The 26805-nt window shown below is 37.3% G+C and overlaps 1 protein-coding gene across 1 annotated transcript in view; it reads left to right on the plus strand.

Annotated features, from left to right (window-relative positions):
- COL24A1 (collagen type XXIV alpha 1 chain) overlaps nucleotides 1-26805 on the plus strand; it is a 373554-nt gene that overhangs the window by 297405 nt on the left and 49344 nt on the right. The window contains exons 46-49 of the mRNA XM_065907005.1: nucleotides 730-783; nucleotides 878-931; nucleotides 6785-6838; nucleotides 7975-8082. Coding sequence (XP_065763077.1) covers nucleotides 730-783; nucleotides 878-931; nucleotides 6785-6838; nucleotides 7975-8082 — 270 coding nt within the window. The remainder of the gene's footprint in view (nucleotides 1-729; nucleotides 784-877; nucleotides 932-6784; nucleotides 6839-7974; nucleotides 8083-26805) is intronic.

Consider the following 26805-nt stretch of genomic DNA (forward strand, 5'->3'; position numbering starts at 1 on the left):
TTTCTCTGTGTCTCTTACACGGACAACTGTCAGTGGATTTGGGGCCCACATGGATAATCCAGAGAGCTTCCCAGGTGGCGCTATGGTAAAGGACCCACCTGCTAATGCAGAACACAAGAAATACAGGTTTGATCCCTAGGTCAGGAAGATCTCCTAGAGGAGGAAATGGCAACCCACTCTAGGATTCTTGCCTGGATAATCCCATGGACAGAAGAGCCTGGAGGGCTATAATCCAGAGGGTCACAAAGAGTCCAGGAAAATCTCCTTCTGAAATACTTAACTTGATGATATCTGCAAAGACCCTTTTCTCCAAATAAGATCACATTCACAGGTTTTGAGGATTAGGGCATAGACATCTTTTGGCAGACCTATATTAACCCATATGGAAAAAACCTCTATACTCTTTCTTAGTCATCATTATATCCAGTGGCTGTTATGTTCTATACTATTTGTAAGAGAGAATCATTACCTCTATAATATTTAAATTGAATTTTGCAACATTCTGCTACCGCTTTAAGTGATACTTGGAGAAGGAAATGGCAACCCACTCCAGTATTCTCTTGCCTGGAAAATCCCATGGACAGAGCAGTGTAGTGGGTTTACAGTCCATGGAGTCGCGAAGAGTTGGACACGACTGAGCGACTTCACTTCCACTTTAAGTGATGCTACTCTATCCTCTAAGTTGTATGTCTTTATGTATTCTAATAATATATCCTTTTCTCTTCATAGGGCCATGTGGGTATACCAGGACCAAGAGGTGCCACTGGACAGCAAGGGCCCCCAGTATGTTTTGAAAGCATTCTTTGTAACATTAATGTTAACATATGTTATTTGGTCTCTACTTTATATGTGATTTCTGTTTTGATTCCTGTTAAAGGGTGAGCCAGGTGACCAGGGTGAACAAGGACTAAAAGGAGAGAGAGGATCTGAAGTAAGTTGAAATCATTTAAGACAATTTGAAATGTATTGCTGGCTTGAGAAAGCAAGGACACAGGGAGTTGCTGTTCATTATAACTTAAATGATCATTCACCCTTTCAGAACAAGAATCACCATGGGCCTCTAAACAATGTGTTTGTCAATAATTGTGCTAAAGCATCATTATTGATTAATTTATGTGTTTTGACTGCCCTCCAGATTTCCCTTTACCAGCAGACTATTCTGGTTTTTAGAAAATTGCCTAGACTTATCCCAAACTAACTGTCCTTCTTTGGGGTTTTAGGTAGAAATAACAACTAGCCTTAAAGCCAGTATCGCTAAGTGAAAATTTAGCAGTCATGCTTATATAGTTACTGTAGTAAAGTAGGGGTATAAATCATTGGACTATTTGACACAGAGTCAAAATTGGCTTGAAAGATTTTTTTTCCCCAAAGCACAAGTCAATTATTTGTTATCAACAAACTAAAAATCTATTATTACTGAATTTAGCCATCTCCTTCCCTGTATCAGAATAGATGTTGCTTCAACCTTACATATGGAGAAGGAAATGGCAACCCACCCCAGTATTCTTGCCTAGAAAATCCCATGGACAGAGCAGCCTGGCGGGTTCTAGTTCATGGAGTCGTAAGAGTTGGACACGACTGAGCAACTGAACACACACACACAACCTTACAAAACAACTAGATTTGTAATTTGTAGCATCAGTTCATCACTACCCAACTTTTCATTCAGCCTTATTAAAAAAAAAAAAATGCGGATAGAGAATACAGCTGTCTCATTCACTTAGAAGTTGTAATACCCAAATTGGAAAAAGCAGTGGAAAAATCTGTGAACCTAGAACACTACTAATGCTTTCATGTGACTCCCTTATGCTTGCTTTAAGTAGCTAAGGATGAACATGCTCTCCCAAGGTTTGATCCTAAAATTTCTAATCCTTTACAGTTAGTGCTTTCATTTTCTTGGTGTTTTCTTTTTGCTTTTTAACGTATCTCAGAAAGAATAAATTTTTTTGTGTGCTGTTTCTTCATATCTGTTAAAATTATACCAATGAAAATAAAATAGTCTCACTAGATCACTGCACCTCCAGTCTATATAGTCAGCCTTCCCAGGTATTAGAGCTGAAAAGTGCTGAGGAGCCGTGGTTTAAATTCTGTATAATCCGTGAAAACTAGTTCTTTTCCCACTATGGGCGATGCTGGCATACAGTCTGAGGTTACACTAAAAACCCTTATGCAATTTCAGATAGCGGTTGTTACCAAAATATCACTGACTGTGTTAGTCACTAGGGTCACTTTGAATAGCCAGATGGATCCTGGGGAATAGCTGTCATCTTATTTCTGTAAAGCTTTAAATGTGTTTTTTAGATTTGGAAAGGGCCCTTTAAAATCATTTGGACAGCCCTCTCATCTTTCAAATGAAGTAGTTCAGGTCCCAAAGAGATTTATGAGTTACTAAGATCACAAAACTGGTTACAACAAAACCAACATTACAAACTTTATTTCTTGACTCCCATTATTACACAGAAGCCTTCTTTTATAGATTAAATTAAATATTAATTTTACTTAACCAAATGATTGATTCATTAGTCTCTCAGATATGAAACTGTGGACAACTATTAAAAAAATTGGAGCAAGTCAAGTCAAAACCAATTGCAAACCACTACATTTTTTAGAGACTTTCATAATGCAAATGTAGTGAACTGTCCCCTAATGGCTTTCAAATACAGAGACTCAAGCCAAAATTTTATTTTCTTCCCAAAACAAAATTCCAGATTTTAGTGAGTTGAAATTTCTTGGTTAAAAAGAGTATGAGTCTTACTTCTCTAAGTCTGTGTTTGTATTTTAAAGCTACCCTCTCTAACAAAGTTAGAACTAGCAAATATTGAGATGACTATTCTTCAGTTTCATTTAAATAAAAAACAAATGAGTGTTTGGATAGTAATGGCACATTTAAAATTTTCTGTTATCTAAAGAATTAGATTACCTACTTTTGTAGTCTGTGAAGTGGTACAATTCCAGTGAATTGAAAGCTGTTTTAAATGGATCTGATTTCAAAAGGGTCATTCTATTTTTTAAAGCTAGGCAGACAAAAGAGCACAATTTTGCATATACTCTAAAGACTATATATGAATTCATTCACCTTTCCTATTATGAAAACAGGAAAGTCTGTTTGATTTATGAGATACTTAAATTTAAATAAAATAATATGAGTAAGTTGTTTGAAAAGAGCATAGAATGCTTCTAGCTTTATTGCATTTGAATATGGAGTATTGGTGGAAGAGTGACATTTCCCACCCTTTTTATGACACCAACTGAATTAATCACCTACTAACACCTTCTATTTTTTCTTTGTCTTTGGCCCAGTCTTTAATTTCCTACTGAACAGACCACCTCTGTGTAGGATTAATATTTAGTAATATTTGGCTCTTAATTTAGTTATAGGAATACCTAGCGATTCTAAATTCAAGGCTTTTTTAAATGCACAAATTAAAAAAAATACCAGTCTTTTACACTTTGTTGACCTTGATGTATTTTAAACTTCCATTGCAAGTCTGTGGTTTCTCTAACTGGCCTACTTCATTTTAGTTATGATGACAATAATTTCATAAGGAAACTGTTCATGAATTGAGCAACTAAAAACAGCAGAGACTATTTTGCTATTTTTTATACACTTTATGTTCAGTAGGTAGGTTTCTGCCACAATTTTACCATTAAAAGTAGCAAAAGTATTCTTTAAAAATAATTTGCATAGCCATAATTTTCCTTTAGTGTTAATCTGTTGGGAGCTACTTCATCATATCTATCCAAGTATTAATAACTAATATTCTAATTCTAATTTTCACAATGATAGACCCATAAATGTAGGTTTTAGAGTATAGTATTTACCTGTTCTGAAATAATTCCCAACATAATAGCCACCCCAAAACATAATTAATTTGTGATGGTCAATGAATGTCTTTGTTTTTATTTTGTTATTTGAATGTTTGGAATAAAGCACTCATATACATGTATAGCATATCTGAACCTTAAGCCATAAACTCAAATACACTAAAAGTATAACTTTATGTTCTTTGTAATGGAACTTAATTTCTGTTCTGAGTGCCCTTCCTGGCCTGTGGTAGAAACCTAATTGATGGAAATTTAGTCAATTGGTTGCCTTTAACTCTGTCCACTCAGATGTCTTGCATTTGATTTAGAGAGTTTTCCCATTCACTTTCTTTTCAAATATGCAGTTACTCTCCGGGCGGCAATGGTAGGGAAGAGGAGTAGAAGGTGAGCTTGGGTCCCAGCCATCATCTGTTCATGCCAGCATCCACTGAAATGTGCATCATCCCTTTGGAGCCCCGTTGGCCATCGTTCCACTGTTTCGGTGCCTACCTTGGCCCTCCTAGCAGAAGTTCTTTGATCCCTGTTGATTTGTACACTGTTTTCTCAACTCAGGTTGAAGACCCCCTCAGATCGGGCTCCAGGGGCCATGTGCCTTCTGTTCTTGGCCACATGGAAATAACATTCTGCTGTTCCCCGCACCATGCTCTGTGCTTGAGGGACTTGGACTTTCTCAGGACCCCTGGCCTGACATCTCATGCAGAAATTTCTACTCTTGTTGCTGACTGTGTAATTTAGTGGACATCTCATGAGGCCCTTAGTCTCCCTAGCCATCATCTCTGTACCCAAGTCCCCACATTTGTCTGCAGTATTCTCCACCCGCCCCGGGACTTGAGGGGTGGCGTCAAGGTCTCTTCTCAGAGATACCCATCAGTGTCTTCAGTCTTGCTTCTCTTTTTACCTTTTCTCCAAAGTGAAGATTTTTTTTATATCCCCTTAGGCAGGAAAAACTTTCTCTTACATTATTATAATTCTTCTAAGTATGTTCTTTGTGTCATAAATTGTATGACTTGAATCTTTTATTACCTTGACTTTTGAGACTTTTAATATCTGAAAATCAGGTTTTTGTGTGGGCTGCACAAAATACTGGAGTGGGTTGCATTTTTGTGTTAAGGAAATACATTCTTTTCAAACTGTTACCCCACCATGAGATTCAGAGGACTATTTTGAAATTCATAAGCTAAAAAAAGTTTATTTTAAAAATCAAAAGTCTAGAACAGATCTTTCACTTTACAAAAAGAAATACGGTGAAGAAAAAAGCACACTGGTTAACATATTTGAATATTATCACAATTCATATACTATTTTGTGCTATTCAAAACAACCAAAAACAAAATTGTTTTCAATATTTAAAATAGTATTTATTTGCCTATTTCATTTCTTCATTGTGTTTTATTATAAGATCATATGTTTCAGAAATTGTATTTACTTCAAGTAAACCCAGTTCACCAACTATCCCACTTTCTTACCTTTAGGAGGAATTTATATTAATGACTTTTTGAAGCAATTAAAATAGCTTTTGAACTTGGAGGTATAACCCTTGATTAATATAGTTCCCTTTCATCAAATTCTAACAAAATGGGATTTTTATTTCTTACAGAAAATGCCCTTATTCTCTGTTACTTACATACACTATCTCTTCTTAAAACATTTAAGCTCGTTTTCAGACTATGTAGCATCTTTTGAAATTTTTTATCTCGTTATTATTGTCAAATTGACTTTTTAGCACAACTATCTTCAGTTTTTAATAGCTTAACATCCCATTTTGGTGAAATTATCTTGTTTCTGAGAACTTCTGACTTCTGAAAAATATGTCTGGTAATAGCAATATGCTTCTTTTTTTTTTAAATTTGTGAACTAAGTCACTCTTTTCCACATTTTTCTTCTTAAGATAATTTTAGGATAGCATGAGAATAATGGCATGATTTGCAAGGGCAAATTTCTAACTATCCTGGCAGACCATTACAGCGGAATCAATTATAATTTAAAACATCTCACACATGGAAGACCAAGCAGCTCTGTGAGAAATAAATATCTTTTCTTTGATTCACAAGTATGTTCTTCTCTGTACTTCCAGATAGAACATTTTAAGTTATTGATTCATATCCCTCACTCTACTTTAAGTGCCTTGGGAACAGGAGCTTTAATTTTGCATCTCCAACACATAACGGAGTCCCTGGTACCTCATAGTCAATGAATGTTTGTTGCTGTTATTTTGTCACTAAATAGCAAAGTCGTGTCTGACTATTTTGTAACACCATCCACTGTAGTCCACCAGTCTCCTCTGTCCATGGGATTTTCCAGGCAAGAATACTGAAGTGCATTGCATTTCCTTCTCCAGAGATCTTCCCAGCCCAGGGATAGAGCCAGCATCTCCTGCGTTGCAGTGCATCCTTTACCGCTGAGCCACTGGGGAAGCCCCAATGAATGCTCACTGAATTAATTAAATAGGTACTTAACCAATTTCAATAGGGAGACAGAGGCTTTGCCTGCAAATGGGGACTTTTGTTTAAATAATCAGTTTCTTTTTAGAACTATAAATCTTTGAAAGTTAATTGCTCAGTCATGTCTGACTCTGCGACACCATGGACTATAGACCACCAGGCTCCTCTTTCCATGGAATTCTCCAAGCAAGAATACTGGAGTGGGTTGCCATTTCCTTCTCCAGGGGATCTTCCTGACCCAGGGATCGAACCCGGGTCTCCTGCTTTGCAGGCAGATTCTTTACCATCCTGAGCCATAAGGATAGCTCTTTTTGGAGGTCAGATGGAAATTCATCCATTATCTAGTCAAATTCTCTCATTTACAGATGAAAAAGTGACTCCCAGGAAAGTTAAATAGCAATCCCAATGATAACCAACTACTGAGTGTAAGGACTTGCTTGTAGCATCCAGGTCTTCGAGTTCTTTTCTATGCCTTCTGTTTATTGCAATCAATTGACAACAGTGCTTCACATCTTTAGGGTCCTAAAGGGAAAAGAGGAGCTCCTGGTCCTCCTGGGAAACCTGGGATTCCTGTAAGTAACAAGCTGTCTTCATCTTCATTATTTTTCTAAATAGAATTGGCAACTTTAGCGAGCAGAATAGCTTGGAGCCAATTATGACAAGTGTTGGATAAATCACATTGTCTTTAAAAAATGTTTAAACCCGTGCTGGAACACAGAGGGAACAAAATATGACCATTAGCTCAAAACCAAGCTTGGTGTTGAAATAGAAGTCACTGCAGTTGAAGGATGTTATTTTCCAGTGTATGGAGACCTGTCTATGAATTCATGCTACTACTGTCTGATGATGAGCCACTGAAAAACAGGGAACTTGGAGTCATGACTAAATGAATGGTGACAAAGGTCAGAGATTTCCAAGCATGATTAAAAGGACATGACCTGGATTTTAGTGAGAGAACTTGACCTCTCATTTCCCTGGGAAACAGAACAGAAAGTCTTAGGGAAAAAAAAAACTTCAAATCCTTTCATCATAAAACAAAGTTTAATTTTACCTTAGCCATTCATTTCCTCTTTGGCCAGGCAAGTATGTGTTGACTAGCTTATTAGCAAAGGCTTTCTGCTGGTCTCCCCTAGCCAAGGGCCTGATTTGAGTGGCCTGTGTTGGTTCAAGAAAAGTAAAGAAGTGAGTATAAATTATAAGCACATTGAGATCAGAGATCCCTGTAGATTAAATCTTGTTCCTTAAGAATAGAAACAAAATATTCAAACCTTTATTCAGTCATATATTTATCTAATTCAAAGAGTCAATTAAAGAGCCTTAATTTATTTCTTGGGGAAATAATACAGTATGAAGTTTTAGAGATGATGAATGTCAGCCTGTATTCTATGCGGACAGGTGCACAAGGCTGATCTTTTCTCCATAGCTGGATAAACCATGGGCTGGCACAATGAGAAATACTAAGAAAATACACTAAAGCAGAAATGTTACCAAGTAAATTGCTGATTAGCTTGGCATTTTGTTTAGAGGACAGTTGACTAATCTGTTGTATCCAAATAGTAAATTATTAAGGAATCCAGGAAATAGGAAAATTTATCCTGGGACAGAGTATTAAAAATGTAACCCCCTATCTTAATAAGTATAAAAGTATTTGTCATTTAAATATCTGTATAGCATCTCTCTATAATCCAAGTAATTTTTAATTATCAAGGGACTTCCAGGACTACCTGGGCCAAAAGGCATGCAAGGATACCATGGAGCAGAAGGCATTTCAGGAAACCCTGGAAAAATTGGGCTACCAGGAAAACATGGACTTCCTGTGAGTAGATTGAATGTTTTTTACACTTTATTTCTTACGCATAAGTGTCTCTTTACAGGATCATAGATATTTTGGCTGTCTTTCTTAGCTTTGACATTTGCTCAGATTAAACCAATCATTACTATAATAATTATTTTGGAATTGTGTTTATGATTTTCAGGGAATGTCAATGAGTACATTCTGTTGTATATTTTATATATAATAATCCATATTATTAATAATTTATATCATTCTTAGTACATATAAAAGCTGGTAAATAGGAACCATAAAGAAGTAATATTTTAAAGGCTACACAAGCTGACTGTTTTGAATTCATCAGATGTCTTAAGCCACCTTTGGAACATTTCAGGCTTAGCAATGACTCAAGATAAGCTCTGCCAAAATCATTTTCCCTTTACTTTTATAGCCACACTATTTTATAAGAATTATGTCAATATTTTCTCTGTGTTCATCCATTGGTGATGCAATGAGCAATGATATAGATTCTTATTTTTATGCAAATTTCTATCTTATTTATTTGATCAGAAACTTAAAGTGATATTTTTGTCTTCATTTATCCATTTTCCCTTTTTCCTTCCTAAGGTCATTATAATCTGGATATTTATTGTTATCCCATGTTCTGTTTCCACTTGAAATATGAGAATAATTAATCGCATATTTCAGTAATCCAGTAAATCCAGTAAAATTTATCCTTTTACTTTTCTACTATTTGGATACGGTTGTATATTAATCTGTTTTTCTTTTCTTAAATAAATCAGTCCTAGTTGTTTATTCATATGAACCATGGGATTATACCAAAACCAAACCCAAATTAATATTCTTCTTTCACTATAATGAATTATCTCATTTGTTTAAAAAAAATCTATTGAATTATGACCAGCCAATTTAATTATTTAAGAAATAAATATCTAGCCAGATTCTATTTGGAAAGGTGAATATTTTTAAGGAGGCTTAGCTTGGTTTCTATTTGTTTTGGAGACAGTATTTCTGAACATCAGAGCATCAGGTTAAGGCCTAGAAAACTTTGAAAGTCAAGCTAATGTTTTTAATTAAAATATGTACTTCATAAACTTCTACCATTAACATCAGTGTGGTTAAAAGAGGACTTTGATTTGAGATCTCAGTCTTAAAGGGAGCTCATGCCCTAGGCCTTCATTTAGATGCTACATTCTAGGCTTACCATGTAATAGTCTTAAAATGACGTTGTGGATTTTAAAAAATACAGTATCAAAAGCTTAAGAGTTGGTCTGAGTCTCTGTTTAAGTTTTACCTGAAAATGTTATAATGAATCTTATTTTATTGCTTTGAATAAGATTTTGAGGGTTGAAACAAGGAAAACCACATTTCAAAATATGTCATATATTTTGCCATGAACACAAGTTTAATCATGGAGGTGGTATGTATGTGGATGTGCCCAGTAGTCTATAAGGCTTAACTGAGTTGTAAATACTAATAATAACAAATAGATTAATTTAATTACAGGAAGAGGAACTCATTTGTTTTCGACTAAAATACCACTAACCCAGATACTTATTCCAGATATGGATAATACAGATCAGTATCCTATGTATATGTGTTTAATAGGAATTTCAGATATTCAGCATATAAGATATTTATCAGACACTAGTCATCCATTACTTCTTATATCAGGTCACTTTATACTTCATTGTGAAAACTTCTTTCTGGCAATATGTGACACCTGCAGGTCCCCCTGGAAAGGATTGAAAATTGGGAAATGGAATGAATACGTTGATTTGGACTTACAAAAATATGAACCATTTTCTCTTGCATAAAAACAGCAATATGGCACATGACTATTACCTGCTGCTAGTTTCCAGAATGATAACAGACATTTTCTAGTTACATCCTTCTTCAGTAGGATAATACTTCAAAGACAGTAATATAATGACTGAGAGAAAGCTAATACAAAAAACAATCAATGCAAATAAGATAGTGATTTCATTTTAATTCTAAGTAATATTCTAGAATCTGGCACACTGGTTTTATTGACAGTGTGGGTGAAGGCTAAGGCATGAAACCAAATCACTGGCTCAATATAGGATAGATCAGAATGAAGAGGACTTAAAGCCAGACGGTGAGGCCACATTCAGGGCTATTGCAAACCCCAGTTAGAACTCTAGAGCATATCGACAGGGCTTCTTTGGTTACAAACAACAAACATGGCTATATGGATTGCCCACATATATAGGTTTGCCCAAGCTCTGCCCACTGGGAAGAGTTTCTTTCAGTAATATCTTTCACAGTTCAATGCAGCAGCAATCCACTTGTAAATGATGGTGAAATTCAGTGCAGATTTACCTATAAAACAGGCTGGAGCTTTCTTCTCCCTTACTAACTGGTTAAAATAATTCTCTAGGAAAGTGGAAGGAGCAGTAGTAAAGCAGTAGAACAAGCATCATGGATGTCTCGATTGCATGATTGCATATTTCATATGTGATTTTGGACCTACTAGGGCCCAATACTGTTTCTATTTAGACGTGAATGCTGCTGTACACAGCCAGTTTTATGATTCAGTGGATCAGATATCACTATCATAATGAGCAGTTCAAGAGACATGCTGCTGCTGCTAAGTCGTTTCAGTCATGTCTGACTCTGTGCAACCCCATAGATGGCAGCTCACCAGGCTCCCCCGTCCGTGGCATTCTCCAGGCAAGAACACTGGAGTGGGTTACCATTTCCTTCTCCAGTGCATGAAAGTGAAAAGTGAAAGTGAAGTCTCTCAGTCGTTTCTGACTTGTAGCGACTCCATGGACTGCAGCCCACCAGGCTCCTCCATCCATGGGATTTTCCAGGCAAGAGTACTGGAGTGGGGTGCCATCACCTTCTCCCTCAGGACACATAGTTATTTGATAATTCAGTTTCACCCAGACAAAGTCCAGAACTGCTTTCCAAATGGGAGATTACATTTGGCAAAGAAGGCATGACTTACCTACAAAACCTTATGAATATGAGCTCTGATTCTCTTATTGGGATTACCAAAGAGTGCATTTAGCATCTCTGTCAGCTCCAGACCCTTCTCATATTATTGGATCTGCTCAGTCATACATTCAGATAGCAAGGTATCTTACATGGCATCTTGAATCTGCTGCAGTCTTTTCCTCAGGGCCCACAAAAGCTAGCAAGTTGGCAAAGGGCTTGAATGGATATTTCTTCAAATAAGATACACAAATGACCTATAATCACAAGGAAAGGTGCTCAGCATCACTAATCATTAGGGAAAATGCAAATCAAAACCACTATTAGACACCACTTGGCTTCCCTGGTGGCTCAGCGGTAAAGAAACCGCCTGCTAATGCAGGAGACTTGAGTTTGATTTCTGGGTTGGGAAGATCCCCTGGAGGAGGAAATGGCAACCCACTCCAGGATTCCTGCTTAGGCAATCCCATGGACGGAGGAGCCTGGTGGGCTACAGTTCATGGGATCTCAAAGACTCAGACATGACTTAGCAACTAAACAAGAACAACAACAAATTACTACCACTAAGATAGCTATTAACTGCCCCCCCAAAAAAAGAAAGAAAATTATAAAATAAAAAAATTGTTGGTAAGTTTGTGAAGAAATTGGAACCCTTGTGCACTGCTAATAGGAATGTAAAATGATGTAGTGACTGTGAAAAACAATATGGCAGGTCCTGAAAAATTAAACATCAGATTACCATATGATCCAACAGTTCCTCTCCTGGGTGTATACCCCAAAGAACTGAAAGCAGAAACTTGGACAGAAATTTTCCCAATGTTCATAATAGCACTGTTCACAGTTGTCAATAGATGGAAACAACCCCACATTAGTGTCAACAGTGAAATAGATAAATGTGTTATAAACATATTAATACAGTGGAATATTATTGTCTTAAAAAGGAAGGAAATTCTGACACATGCTACAACATGGATAAACCTCGAAGACATTATCCTAAGCCAGACACAAACGTAAAGATATTGTATGATTCCATTTATATAAGGTACCTAAAGTGATCAAATTCATAGAAAATAGAATGGAAGGACTGGGAGGAGAAGGAAATGGAGAAGTTACTGTTTAATGGGTACAGAGTTTCATTTTGGGAACATAAAAGTTTCTGTGGATGGATGATGGTGATGGTTACACACCAGTGTGAATGTACTGATTGCCTCTGAACTATATATCTAAAACTGGTCAAAATGGTAAATATATGCTATATATATTTTACCACAATAAAGTGAGTAAATGGGTTGTAGCAGCAGACCCAAAGGTGGTTATAGATTGACTGTAAAGTCTAGAGAGGTTCACCAAGCATCATGCCTCTTTTATTGTTTTGAGCAATGCAAAGTACTTGTCTCTTAGAGAGGATATCCTGATATACCCCCAAACCTAGGAACTTCTTCGATCTACCAAATATCGTGAACTTTTTAATTCTATCCTCTGGCATATCTTTGGGCTTCCCTTGTGGCTCAGCTGGTAAAGAATCCACCTGCAACGTGGGAAACCTGGGTTCAATCCCTGGGTTCCCACTCCAGTATTCTGGCCTAGAGAATTCCATAGACTGTATAGTCCATGGGGTTGCAAAGAGTCAGACATGACTGAGCAACTTTTACTTTGCTGGCATGTCTTTAGGGCACTTATTCAGTCCAGGTTGCACAGTGTCCTCAGTTTAATGGACCTGCATGATGTTTTGTGAGCTATCAAGACTGTTAAGATATCCCTCTGGTCTGTTTTATTAGAGGAAACTGAGCTGACAGAGCACGGAGATAAGGCATTGAAGGGATACAGCTCTCTCTGCCTTGTGAAAGCAGGCAAACTGCTTCTGATTATCTTTACAGATAGAAACATTGGTAAGAAGTATTTCACTAGGCCAGTAACTGCTGTTGCTAATGGCTATCCTGTTTAGTAAAGACACCATATCAGAAACAGGAGCAGTGACTGACATCAACACACAATTAATTTTGTAAGTTTAAGTGTTGGAGTTATCTGGTGTTTGCATCAAACAGTTGAGTAAAATGGATGCGAAATATGGTAGAATCACTGCTCCTGCATCTTTTGGCAATAGTATTTACAATTTTCCACAGGGACGTGGTGGTTAATGTGCACAGTTTTCTGCATGAATGTGCTGTTACCTTAGGTATACTACTGTGGGGAAAGGGGTAGGAAGAGATAGGAAGGGGCCATGTGTCTCTTCCCTTTCTACTACAGTAGCCTTTACTTTATGAGTTAGGAATTTTCACTATTCTCTGAGATTGGAGGGAAAAAAATAACAAAAAAAACCCCAAAAATGACAACTGGGCACATAACCCTGCTGAAACTACTTGGAGACGATATCAGGCCCAAACTGCATTTATCACTGTTTATCACTTAGCCTTCATAAACTTTCCACTCTGACCAGAGTGCCCTGATGATATTTTGGATTTCCAGGGTTTATTATCAGTTCAAATCCAATATCTAACATCCCCAGAAATGTTGAGACTTTCCCTTTTTCCAGTGTTTAGTCACCTGGTAAATGAACACAAGTCCCTCTGAAGATGGCTTAGGGCAAGAGTCACTGTATACACCTATGACTGCATTGCAGGTTCTTCCTCAAAGAGAACCTGCCTCCCTTTCTGTCAGGAATCCTCTGGCCCTTATCCAGGCATTTCCTTTGTTAGTTTCTCATTATGGTGATAAGTACCTCTTCTCTCTTTAATAGGGATCGCCTTGTGTTTTGTAAGTCTGGAATTTTAATCTTTATCTTTGCTGAGAATAACTACCTTTTAAGACAGTATACATGCCCACGCCATGTTGATTAAAACACCTTTGCTCCATCTTAGATTTGGCCCCCATGTCTTTCTTTCTTTCTCTTCCTCTCTTTCTCTTTATCTCTCTATTTCTGGCTGATTCCCTGGAATGCAAAAGCCGGCTGTGTAACCCAGGGAACATTAGCCTCTTTCCTTCTTTCACTTTCTCGTCGTCGACTCCGGACCACCAGGTTCCGGTCCATTAAAGGACCAACACTCTTCAGTCAAAAGGTTCTGGTCTAGGAACTGGCTTGAGACTGGGAACTTAGTGAGAGGTCCTGAATCCCAAGTAAAGTGACTTAAATCAGGATTATGAAGACCTACCTATGTATCAATATACTGGCATATTGCATGTTTAATTTCTGTGGCTCTTTGACCAACTAACAATCACCACAGATCTCTGTGGTTGGACCATCTGGTTCTGCTCCATCCTGTGGCTTATTGTAATAACTGCTTCTACCTTTTCTCTGATAGTAAAGCCCTGTCACCTAGACTCTACCACTCAGAGTCCAGTGAAGTAAAGTGAAGTGAAGTCGCTCAGTCGTGTCCGACTCTTTGCGACCCCATGGTCTGTAGCCTACCAGGCTCCTCCATCCATGGGATTCTCCAGGCAAGAAGACTGGAGTGGGTTGCCATTTCCTTCTCTACGGGATCTTCCCAACCCAGGGATCAAACCAAGGTCTCCCACATTGAGGTCAGACACTTTACCCTCTGAGCTACCAGGGAAGCCGCCTATTTAAGTAAGGGAAACTTATACTGAAATTTCTTAACACCTTGGTAAAGAGTGTCCTTTGATCCCTTTCAGGAGCCATTGTTAGAGGGTGATTGATCAGATTGTACATGATAAATTTATCTCCACATTTCTATCTTCCTGAGCCTTTGGACGCTTCCTATGCAGGATGCTAGGGAAGTTATAGCACTTGAACCTCATTGACTAGGCCACAGTTGAGTCAAGGGTTCAAATTGTCAATCCTTCTGTCTGTTAATGGTGCTTCCAGATGCTTGAGCATGGTCGCTATCTCCACAGGCAAGGAAGACTAAGGGGGATTGGAGGTTCACAGTTCTTGGTCTTGCCCATGTTTGTTGGTCTTGCCCATGTCTGGTCAGATATCCCCGTCCCTTGTCATAAAGTTCTACTCTTTCTCCACCCAGTGCCCTTATTTAGCTCTAAGTTCATTTAAGTTCCATCTCTCAGTCATGTCCAACTCTTTGCACCCCCATAGACTGCAGCACACCAGGCTTCCCTGTCCATCACCAACTCCCAGAGCTCACTCAAACTCATGTCCATTGAGTCGGTGATGCCATCCGACCACCTCATCCTCTGTCATCCCCTTCTCTTCCTGCCCTCAATCTTTTCCAGCATCAGGGTCTTTCCAAATGAGACAGTTCTTCACACCAGGTGGCCAAAGTATTGGAGTTTCAGCTTCAGTATCAGTCCTTCCAATGAATATTCAGGACTAATTTCCTTTAGGATGGACTAGTTGGATCTCGTTGCAGTCCAAGGGATTCTCAAGAGTCTTCTCCAGCACCACAGTTCAAAAGCATCAATTCTTCTGCTCTCAGCTTTCTTTATAAACTAACTCTCACATCCATCCATGACTACTGGAAAAACCATAGCTTTGACTAGATGGACCTTTGTCAATAAAGTAATGTTTCTGCTTTTTAATATGCTATCTAGGTTTGTCATAGCTTTTCTTCCAAGGAGCAAGTGTCTTTTAATTTCATGGCTGCACTCACCATCTGTAGTGATTTTGAAGCCCAAGAAAATAAAGTCTGTCACTGTTTCCATTGTTCCCCCATCTGTTTGCCATGAAGTGATGGGACTGGATGCCATGATCTTCATTTTTTGAATGTTGAGTTTTAAGGCAGCTTTTTCACTCTCCTCTTTCACTTTCATCAAGAGACTCTTTACTTCCTCTTGGCTTTCTGCCATAAGGGTGGTGTCATCTGCATATCTGAGGTTATTGATATTTCTTCCGGCAATCTTGATTCCAACTTGTGGTTCATCCAGCCTGGCATTTCATATAATGTACTCTGCATAAAAGTTAAATAAGCAAGATGACAATATTCAGCCTTGTATAACTTGTATCCCAATACACTCCTTTCCCTATTTGGAACTTGTCTTTTGTTCCATGTCCAGTTCTAACTTGCTTCTTGACCTGCATACAGGTTTCTCAGGAGGCCAGTAAGATGGTCCGGTATTCTCATCTCTTTCAGAATTTTCCACAGTTTGTTGTGATCCACACAGTCAAAGCCTTTGGCATAGGCAATGAAGCAGATGTTTTCCTGGAACTCTCTTGCTTTTTCTATGATCCAACAGATATTGGCAATTTGATCTCGGGTTCCTCTGCCTTTTCTAAATCCAGCTTGCACACCTGCAAGTTTCAGTTCATATATTGTTGAAGCCTAACTTGGAGAATTTTGAGCATTACCTTGCTAGTGTGTGAGATTAGTGCAATTGTGCAGTAGTTTGAATATTCTTTGGCATTGCCTTTTTTTGGTGATTGGAATAAAAACTGACCTTTTCCAGTCCTGTGGCCACTGCTGAGTGTTCCAAATTTGCTGGCATATTGACTACAGCACTTTCAAAGCATCATCATTTTAGGATTTGAAATAACTCAGCTGGAATTCCATCACTTCCACGAGCTTTGTTCATAGTGATGCTTCCTAAGGCCCACTTGACTTCCCACTCCAAGAATGTCTGGCTCTAGCAGAGTGAATGATCATACCATCATGGTTATCTAGGTCATTAAGATCTTTTTAATATAGTTCTTCTATGTATTCTTGCCACCTCTTTTTAATTTTTTCTACTTCTGTTAGGTGCATACCATTTCTGTCCTTTATTGTGCCCATCTTTGCATGAACTGTTCCCTTGGTATCTCTAATTTTCTTGAAGAAATCTCTAGTCTTTCCCATTCTATTGTTTTCCTCTGTCTCTTTGCATTGATCACTTTGGAAGGCTTTCTCATCTCTCCTTGCTACTCTGGAAACTCTGCATTCAGATGGATGTGTCTTTCCTTTATTGGTTTACATTATCTTCTATACAATTGGATTTTTTATTTCTGATAATTTGCTATTGTGATCCTATTGGGGTTTTAGGTGGTAATATTTTCAAACATTGGCAACTTTAACCCTTAAACTCAATTTTTTTTTTCTTTCAACACAGGCTGATAGGGACTTCCACTACTATTTGCAAATGTAGCAGTAACAGTAGACATCCTACCACTGCTAATAATAGCAGAAATCCTATTACATCCTACTATTAGTCTTAGAGAGAATGCATCTAAAATTCCTCCATTAAGCATATTTTGCCATCTTTATTCTTTAGTTTCCTTGCCCTGTTCTATCTTCTGGTTTGTTTGTTTCTCTTTTTCTTATTTTCTAATTTTCATTGTATTGGTTGAATTCTCTTCTGCTGGTTTAAAAGGTACCTATTCTCTTTCAGCTGGTGTTCTGGTGACAGGTGCCCTGAATTTAAGAACCAAATATGTATTTATTTAACTCTAGTTATTTGTTTAATATGTCACTAATTGTATCTTCCCTCTAACAAAACAAATACTTCTATTTGCTCGCATGCCCTTTTGTTTCTAATAAACCATCCTTTCCCTTCATCGGTTTTTTTTTTTTTTTCTTCATTGGTTTTTAATATAAGGTTGAATTTTGACTTAATCCTCATGCATTTACTTCTCTATATCCTTTGTTTCTTTTTTAACAGAGTAGTAAACGCAACTATTTAGTCACTATTACTTTTCAGTATTTCTCGTAGAATCTTCTGAATTTGTTTCTATTATTATTTGAATACTTCCTCCAAGAAGTATTTTTTGTGTAGGTGTTTGTGAGACAAACCTGAGGCCTCATATGCCAACAGATATGTTTATTATTCTCTTACATTTACATGAGACATTCAGCACTATCAGTGGTTCCAGTCGGTAAAAGAAGAAGGAAAAGCCACCAGATTGGACTGAAAGAAATAAAACTGTCTTTATTCACAGATAACATGATCATCTATATACAAAATCCTTCAGAATCTACAAAAAAAACCCAAATATTAATTTAGCAAGGCTGCAGGGTGCAATATCAATATGCAAAAATGAAATGTATTTCTATATATTGTATTCCCAAACAATCAGAAATTGACATTTAAAAAGCAATATTTACTATAGTGTTAAAATCAAATAATCTAACCCCCCTAAAATATGCAACTTGATACTGAAAACTATATCACATTGCTTACAGAAATTAAAGAAGACTCAAATAAATGATGTATACACTATATTCATGAATCAGAGGACTCAATACTATTAAGATGTCAATTATCCAATACACTGGCATTATCTTAAAACTTTAAAAGTACACCTGACTTATGAACCAGCCATTCTGAACTGGCCTAGAGAAATAAAAGCATATGTCCACACAAAAACTTGCACATGAGTATTTGATGTAGTTTTCTTTGTAATAGCCCCAAATTGGAAACAATCCATGTGTCCATCAAAAGGTAAATGGTTAAACAAATTGTGGTACATATGTATAATGAAATATTATTCTGCAGTAAAAAGAATGAGCAATTGATACATACTGCAATATGAATATATCTCAAAATAATTATTCTGAGTGGGGGAAAAGGTACAGCAAAGAGGACATACTGTATACTGCCACATATATACAATTCTAGACACTGTAAACTAATCTGTAGAGACAGAAAGTAAGTCATTGTTTTCCTGGAGAGGAAAGTGTGTTTGAGGAGGACTTACAGAGGGAGGGGGAACATTTGGGGAGTGGTAGATATGTTACCTTCTTTTTAATGTACTTTTTCACAGATGTATTCTTTGTGTCAATTTATCAGGTTCTAGATTTTGAAATTTATGTCAACTATACCTCAGTAAAGTGGTTTTATGTGAAGATATAGGGAGAGAGAGAGAGATGACATTGAACTCCAACTATAAGTAGGAGTAAATTAGGAATCATAATGGTGAGTGGAGAAAGCAAAAAAGAAATACTCTAGGTAGAAACAATAGCATATACAATGCTAGGAAGAACAGTATGATTGAAGAAGAAGAGGGAGAAGATCAGTTGTGGCTAACGTTTAGTGAGCAAAGTGTAGAATGATAGTTTGGTGCTGTTGAGGTAAGCAAGAGCAGCATCATGGTGACTAATGAAAGAATTATCAGGGATACTGAGCATTATCTAGACAGTGGGATCCCATTGAGTAGTAAATGTAGGAGGAATATTATTCTGGCTCCAGTGTGGAAAATGGATGGGAAGGGGCAGGAGTAGATGCAGAAGACTAAAAAGAAGACTATTTACTGCAATATTCCAGGGTATATATATATGCATGGTTTGTGCTAGACTGATGAAGCGTAAATGGAAAGAAGTAGATGGATTTAGGCAGTATTTAAGACATAGCTTTAACGTGACTTCAATGCTTGATCATGGAAGGTGCAGGAGGAAGGGAGATGTCAAGGATGACTTCTAAATTTCTAACTTGTTCAAGTTTCTAACTCAATGCATTGTAGTGCTCATCACTAAAAAAGCAAATGCTGAAGGAGGCCCAAGTTTTGTGGGAGAGGTCTGACATTCGAGCGGAGGTGGTAAGTGAGCAATTAGATATTTGGGGCTAGGGCTCAGAGAGGAAGTCAAATATAAATTTAAAGTATTAACCTAGTAAAATGTACTAATCAGAGTCCTGTTTTGAAGTAGATGAAATACTCAGCTTGAATTTTGAAGAGACTCATTATAGAAGTATGGTCAGGGTTAAGTCAGTCACTAAATGATGTTGGGTAAACTCAGAGCCTATCAACAGTAGGAAGCAGTTAGTTAATCACCCTGAGAGCTGAAAGGTTAAAGGAAAGAAATAATGTCAGGTTGAGAGTCAAGTTGAGACCCAGAGCTATTAGAAAAGGAGAATCTTATAGGAGCTATAGTTGAAAGTAACCCAGTCACTGACAGAATGCCCAAGTTGGGAGGAGATGGGAGAAAAAAAATATATTATCTCTCTCTTCTGGTAACTTTTGGTGTCCTAGTGGTTCATCCCATTGGCCAACCACAACTGGAAGTCAGAGCACAAGAGAATCAGATGAAGCAGTCCATAAAGGTGAGACTCCGAGGAAGATTAACAACATAGAGGATAGGCAGTGGATGGATATGGGGAGCAAATGAAGAAAAAACACAAATAAAAGGTTAGCAGTAGAAAGAAGGTCTAGAACCGAGTGGTGATGAATTCTATCATTTGTAACTCATGTAAAGAAGAAGAGGAGACTACAAAGGAGTCTGAGATAGAGTGGTCATAATAGAAAAAGAATGCCTTGTCTTGCAAACTTAAAAATATTTCAAGGGAGAAATTCATCAGCTGCATCTAATAATCATGGGAGACTGTTGGACATGTTTTATTCTGTTTTGGGTTTGGTTTTTTGGCTACTCGGTGTCTCAATCCCATTTTTATGTTCAGAAATTTTTGTGTTTTCTCTCTTTTTGAGTCTTAACGGGAAACTACCTTTTATTACAGAAGTCAAAAATTTCAGACCTTCACCTTGCAGTTCCTCTTTGAAACAAGGATGCTAGCCCATGACCCAGAGCCTAAGCAGTCAAGTATATTCACCTACACTTTCTACTGAGAAAATAATACACAGAACCGGGGATAACGAGACACTCTTCTGGTGGCAGTAGCAATAACTTTCAGTGGCACTCAGTCTCCAGGGATGACTGGCATCAACATCCAAGAGCTAGGGTGGTGCTCACTATAGTGTCCAAATTCTGGCTGCCTTGTCTTTTAATTTGACCCATTTTCCAAACCTGGTTTTCTAGATTTATCTGTGATTATATGAGCTACTCAATGTCTTTACAGTAAACTTTTTGCTTAATTGTTTTCTGACGTTTGCAAATAAGGACCTCCCCCCGACTAGTACAGAAATCTAATAAGATATCATTATAATTGTTGCATATTAGTATATGGAAATCATTGGTAACTTGAGCAAGTAAATATGTTGTTTGATTAGTGGAGGCAGAAACAGGACTCGAGTGCTTGAGGAGTGAAAGTAAATGCCTGAGTAGTGAGGAAATCAAAATATACAGACAGTTCAATGAAGAATTTCAGCTCTAAAGGAGAAGGTAGGAAAATAACTAGAGAAGAAACTGAGTCTAAGGTTGAAAGTTATTTTTAAATTAGAGAATCTTAACCATATTTAAATGCTAGAAGAACCTAGTATAGATGGAGATGCTGAATACTTGAAATCAAGGGATTAGTCAGACAACAAAACATGCATATTCTAGCTTCACTTAGAAAGTTATCCTACTTCTAATTGAGGATCATTTAAAAAATAGATTCTGAGCCACATATCCCTTTATACTTGAGTATTAAAAACTCATTGAATTTTGTGATGAAAAGATGAAATGAATTACAATAATATTGAATACTGTACAATATATCTCCCAGGGCCATGAAATTGAGTGGTATCTGATATTTCCATTAGTAAGCAATTAGGTATCAGATCATAACTCATTGTCTCCTACTTTTTAGCATTTTCAAAAAATGTTAAAAAAAATTACATGCATACTTAGAATATCAGGAGGTTAAAAGTATTGAAGCATTTCGTAACCTTTGAAATAAAAGCAAAATAGCTTTCCCTTAAGGAGTCCCCTTTTAACCCCAAGGTTTACACATGCTATTGGTATTTATGGATATAGAAATATTTTTTACAAATGTCTCTCTACTCCCTGTAGAATATTCGTTATGAAACAAATTATAATGCTTAATAAGGGCCTAGTCTGTTCTGTGAAACTAAGTACAGTGGCTAAACTAGTCATTAGGAAAAGTGATTTCTAAGGGAATTATTTCTGAAAGCTACTATGGTGATAGAAAAACTACTTAAGAGAAAGCAGTATAATTTCTAAATACTAGCAAGTTACCTGGAATATTTTCAACAAAGGATAAGGACATCCTTCTATTGGTCTTTTGTGTGTGTGTGTTTTTCCTTTTTTTATTTTCTTTTTTTCAAATCATGGCACCATGGTGTTTTTTGGCTCACCGTTAAAGACTGCTGGATTTTTCCACTGAGAAAAATATTTATTCTGGGATTTCTAGGATTATGCAAGTGCCTGATTTTCCTAAACAATGTTCTTTCTCTTTCTGATGTGGCCAAAGGAATTAAAGAATTTCTGGCATACTCACACTGCAGTTTCACTGTTTCTTCAAGGTCATGTGACTGCAACTGAAGGATGGTATTGGGGAAGCTCACAGTTGACTGTGTGAATTTTCTTCTGTATAAATGAGTGTTTTGAGACTAGTCAACTTAGCACATCTGCAGTAAATGAGTCTACCATGCTGTTTTCATTGAGCTGGGCTTCTGTATTAGCATAGTACCTGAGTCATTTATGAAAAAGGAAAACAACTTTTTCCCTGAAAAGACCATAAATCTATTTGTCATCAAAATGAAGGCTTACCCGTCTTTATTTTTCTTTCCTGCAACTAATAACATTGGTTATTGGAAAAGAGGGAAAGAAACAAACTAACGACTTGGGACAAATCCAAGCCTTTCAATCTTGACTTTGAACTTCAATAGGTAAGCACAGGCTTTCGTGTTGTCAAAAATGAGATGCTTGTCTTTAAAGAACGTTGAAAGTCTTGCATTTTTCCACCTGTGGATTGTGTCCACGTAGTCTAAGTCTAAGAAGGAAAAACACACTTCATCAACCACTCATAATCTAAGCATAGAGTGTCAGGACCACCATGGAAGCCTCTGTTAGGAACACCAGCAGTCCTGGCACCCCTCTGGGTGGTGTATTCCCTAGTTTATGAGCTGGTCACCCCAAACAAACTTCTGTTTCTAAGAAGATATATTTCTTTTTTCTTAGTATTTTGGAGGAAGAAACATACCAGCATGGGCCAGATCTGCATTCATCAAATCCTGTCACCTCTTGATTATTAAGGGGTTGAGTATCCCATTAGGCTTTATCCTGATTGCTACTTTCTCCCTCTTCTCCACCCTTCTGCTTGTTTTGGCCCATTTTCTGCTCATTAGGAACTCTTCCAAAACAGACAGAACTCAGCCTATTGGGCTGCTTATTAGCAACAAAATGAAAGATTTGCTAGAGGATGTAACTTTCTTAGTTGACTCTTCAGTGACTCCAAATCCAGTAAAGTCTGAACTCTTTGTGGAATATTGTTTCTTTATGATCTGGTCTCAGTCTTACATTCTGCCTTTCTCTTTTAGTCTAACAATTATAAATGCTATGTGCAAGGTGCTGAGTATATATGAAGTTTATTCTCACCAAAACTCCATGAAGTAGGTATAGCTATTATCTTCAGTTTACAGAAAAGGAAGCTGAGACTCAGACTAAGTTAATTGCTCAAGATCACACACACAATAAATAATAGGGCCAGGATTCAAAGTCATACAGTCTAGATTCAGAACCTGTGTTCTTATTGTGCTATGCTTTTTCAATCATGCTTAATTTGTTAGACATTCCTCCAAATTCTGTATATTTCCCCCACTTTCATGCCTTTGTACATGTAATATATTCCCTCTGCTTTGAGGACTCTTCCATCTTTAATCTTAGGAAGAAAAACTTCTTAATCTTTCAGGATTGAACTTAATTGAACAGTTATTTCTTTCAGGCACCCTTCCTTGGACTATTCAGTCAAAGCTAAGTATGCATGCTCTGAACTTCTGTATACTCCATACACTGATTCCATCAGAGCATGGATCATGTGGGCACTAATTAATGATCTTAATGTCTTTCTCCCCCAGGCTGTAAACTGCTATAGAACTGGTGTTCTGTTTTGTTTTTGTATCTCTAGTACTTAGCATAGTGTCAGGTCCATTTAGAAGGAACTCAATAAATATTTGAAGAATAAATGTTCTTTGCATAATAATTATAACTTTAGAGACCTGAGTTTAAAATTAAGATGTGCTTGCTAATTAAAAATCATCTATAAAATGGATACAGTAATATCTAATTCATACAAGGATCAAATGAGATGTTGTATGTGAGGTGCTTGGTAGGCTGCATGCACTTATTGAGTTATTGTTTTTTCATAATAATTTTCGTGGCTAGGCTAACATTCAGTAACCAAATATTTGTTTAGTACTTAACAGTGTTATTGAACCAAACTTGGGTCCACTCGCCTACACAGTAAAGCCAATTCACTGACACCAAGCTGTGGGGAAGGAAAGGGCAGCGTTTATTGTAAGTCACCATACAAGGAGCCCTAGACAGCTAGTGCTCAAATGCCCCAAACTCTCAGATGGGTTTCAGCAAAGCGTTTTGAAAGGCACAGTTAAGGAGGGCTATCACAGGATATGTGTTTGGCTCATAAACAATTCTCTGGTTCATTGTGAGGTTACAGGGTGATCAGAGGGGCGTTAACATTGTCAATCCTTAGCTGCCAGTGGGACTGGGGGCCACATGCCCATAGCTATGAGGTAGTTAATTTCATCCATTTTAGTTTTAGTGGCTCAGACAGTAAAGAATCTGCCTGCTATTTGGGAGACCTGGGTTCAATCCATGGGTCAAGAAGATCCTCTGAAGAATGGAATGGCAACCCACTCCAGAATTCTTGCCTGGAGAATTCCATGGACAGAGGAGCCTGGTGGGCTACAGACCTTGGGATTGCAAAGAGTCGGACATGACTGAGTGACTTTCACTTCTTGAATGTGTGTGAAACAACTCAAGAAATGTTCATCAGATATTATACTGTAGATACTTCAGAGGAGAGCTAAAGCAGAGGATATGGGGGGTGGGACTGTCCTAGGGAAGACCCCTGCTCAGTTACAGAATGAGCCTGGAGTTAGGAAAGATAGCAGTAAATAAGATGGGCAAAGAACTGCCCTCCTGGAACATACGTGGAACAGCAAGAAATTATTGACATTTAACCATTTTTGACCTTTAAAAAAAAAAATCACAATTTAATATGAAACAACCTAATGATTGAGTAGTAGTCTATAAACAAATCAAGTTAATTCTAAATGGTTGGAAGAGCTATGAAAGAAAGAAAGCATAATGGTAAATAGATTTTAAGATAGATTGTAGACTATAGAGAACTCACTGAGAAGGCTTACACTTGAGCTAAGGACTGGAGGTAAGAGTAAACCAAATATTTAAAGAATGAGGGAAGAACTGGCCATATGAAAGACCCAAATGAAAAGACCTGCAGTCAGGAAAAAGTTTGGCATGTTAACAGGATTACCTGAGGATCAAGTAAGGTAATATGGATATAGACTTATTATTTTTTAAATAAATGATGGATTTTCATTTCTTCATAGTGGTATGACTGCCTAGTCATGCTAAGAGTGAAAGACATAGGTGAAATATCCTCCTTCATCCCTGCCCCCTCCCCCCCCCCACCATTCGTCTTGCGATTATAGGCTGAGGCCTGGGTAAAGGAGATTTCACAGGATACAGTAATGTTGTCCAATATTTTAGTGGCATTTGAAACACTGTTTTGCAAGAACGATAAACCATCAATTGTTCTATGAATGAGTGATTCATTTCTATAAGGTAATACAATGCTGAAATGCCTGTATCTATTAAAACTGAACAAGAGTCAATTGTGTATGCTCTTGAGAACAGACCTTCAGGCAGACTTGTCTCCACTACCTTAAGACATGCCTCAGTTCAGCCCCACTCTGAGTTCCACAGGCATTAACAGGTTTAGCAATTCAAAACTAAAGTTACCTCCTAATTTTAGTATACAGTGCATTCATAAATCTTATTTCTAACATTTGGCCACATTATTTATGATTGCCCTTGCAAGAAAATGTTATAAATGCTACAATATTTATGCATAATATAGCCCTGCACATAATCACCTAATAATTGCTATCCCACGTATTTTTTAAACAGCCAGTTTTTTCCGAAGAGGGATATATTTAGTAAGCCAAATAAAATGAGAAATTCCTACTTAAACAGAAGTGTTTTCAGTTGCTTGGAGCAAAGGAAACAAAGTACTATTTTTATAACCCATTGGTTTGCTGGCTTTAAAAACATGGTACTTTTATGTTGTATGCATGTGTGTGTATGTGTGTATATATTTATATATGCATATATATATATGTATATACTATTGTGCTCAGTCACTCAGTTGTGTCCAACTTTGCGGCCCCATGGACTGTAGCCTGCCAGGCTCCTCTCAGTCCTTAGGATTCTTCAGGCAAGAATATTGGAGTGGGTTGCCATGCCCTCCTCCAGGGGATCTTCCCAACCCAGGGATTGAATCAGCATCTCCTGTGGCTCCTGTATTACAGGTAGATTCTTTACCACTGAGCCACTGGGGAAAACCCACTTATGTTGCCTAATATTATGCACCCCCCCAAAAAAATAGGTCATCATATTTATTTTTTTGTACTATAGAAATTAGTTTTCATTACTGTTTTCTTATATAGCACGTAACTATATAAACATGATTGAGCACAAGGGAGTGTTCTTGGCAGTAGGGAAAAGATAAAACTCTTTTCCTAGTAATTTTATTTTAGATAAAAACATCAAAACCAATTTGAAATTCTATGTAGTTTAAAATTTATCAATCTACTGTTGAAAAATCAAAGAAATTAACATCAAAAATGTCTTATCTTACTCAAAACTTTAAAGATAGTATTCATTTGCTAACCCTCTTTTGTGGGGTTTTATATGAAAGTCACTCAGTCGTGTCTGACTCTTTGCAACCCCATGGACTATACAGTTCATGGAATTCTCCAGGCCAGAATGCTGGAGTGGGTAGCCTTTCCCTTCTCCAGGGAATCTTCCCAACCCTAGGATCAAACCCACGTCTCCCACATTGCAGGCAGATTCTTTACCAGCTGAGCCACAAGGGAAGCCCAACCTTTATTTCACACATTCTTTTTCTTAATATGTTTGTTTCCATTCTAACGAGAATAAGACAGCTAAACCAAGGGCATTCAAACAGCAGTGGTATATTTCACTATTAAATCCAAAGTAGTCATCATTGTTCCAAAATTTTTTCTTTGTG

This window comes from Muntiacus reevesi, chromosome 1 (genome assembly GCF_963930625.1).
Source record: "Muntiacus reevesi chromosome 1, mMunRee1.1, whole genome shotgun sequence".
NCBI lineage: Eukaryota > Metazoa > Chordata > Mammalia > Artiodactyla > Cervidae > Muntiacus > Muntiacus reevesi.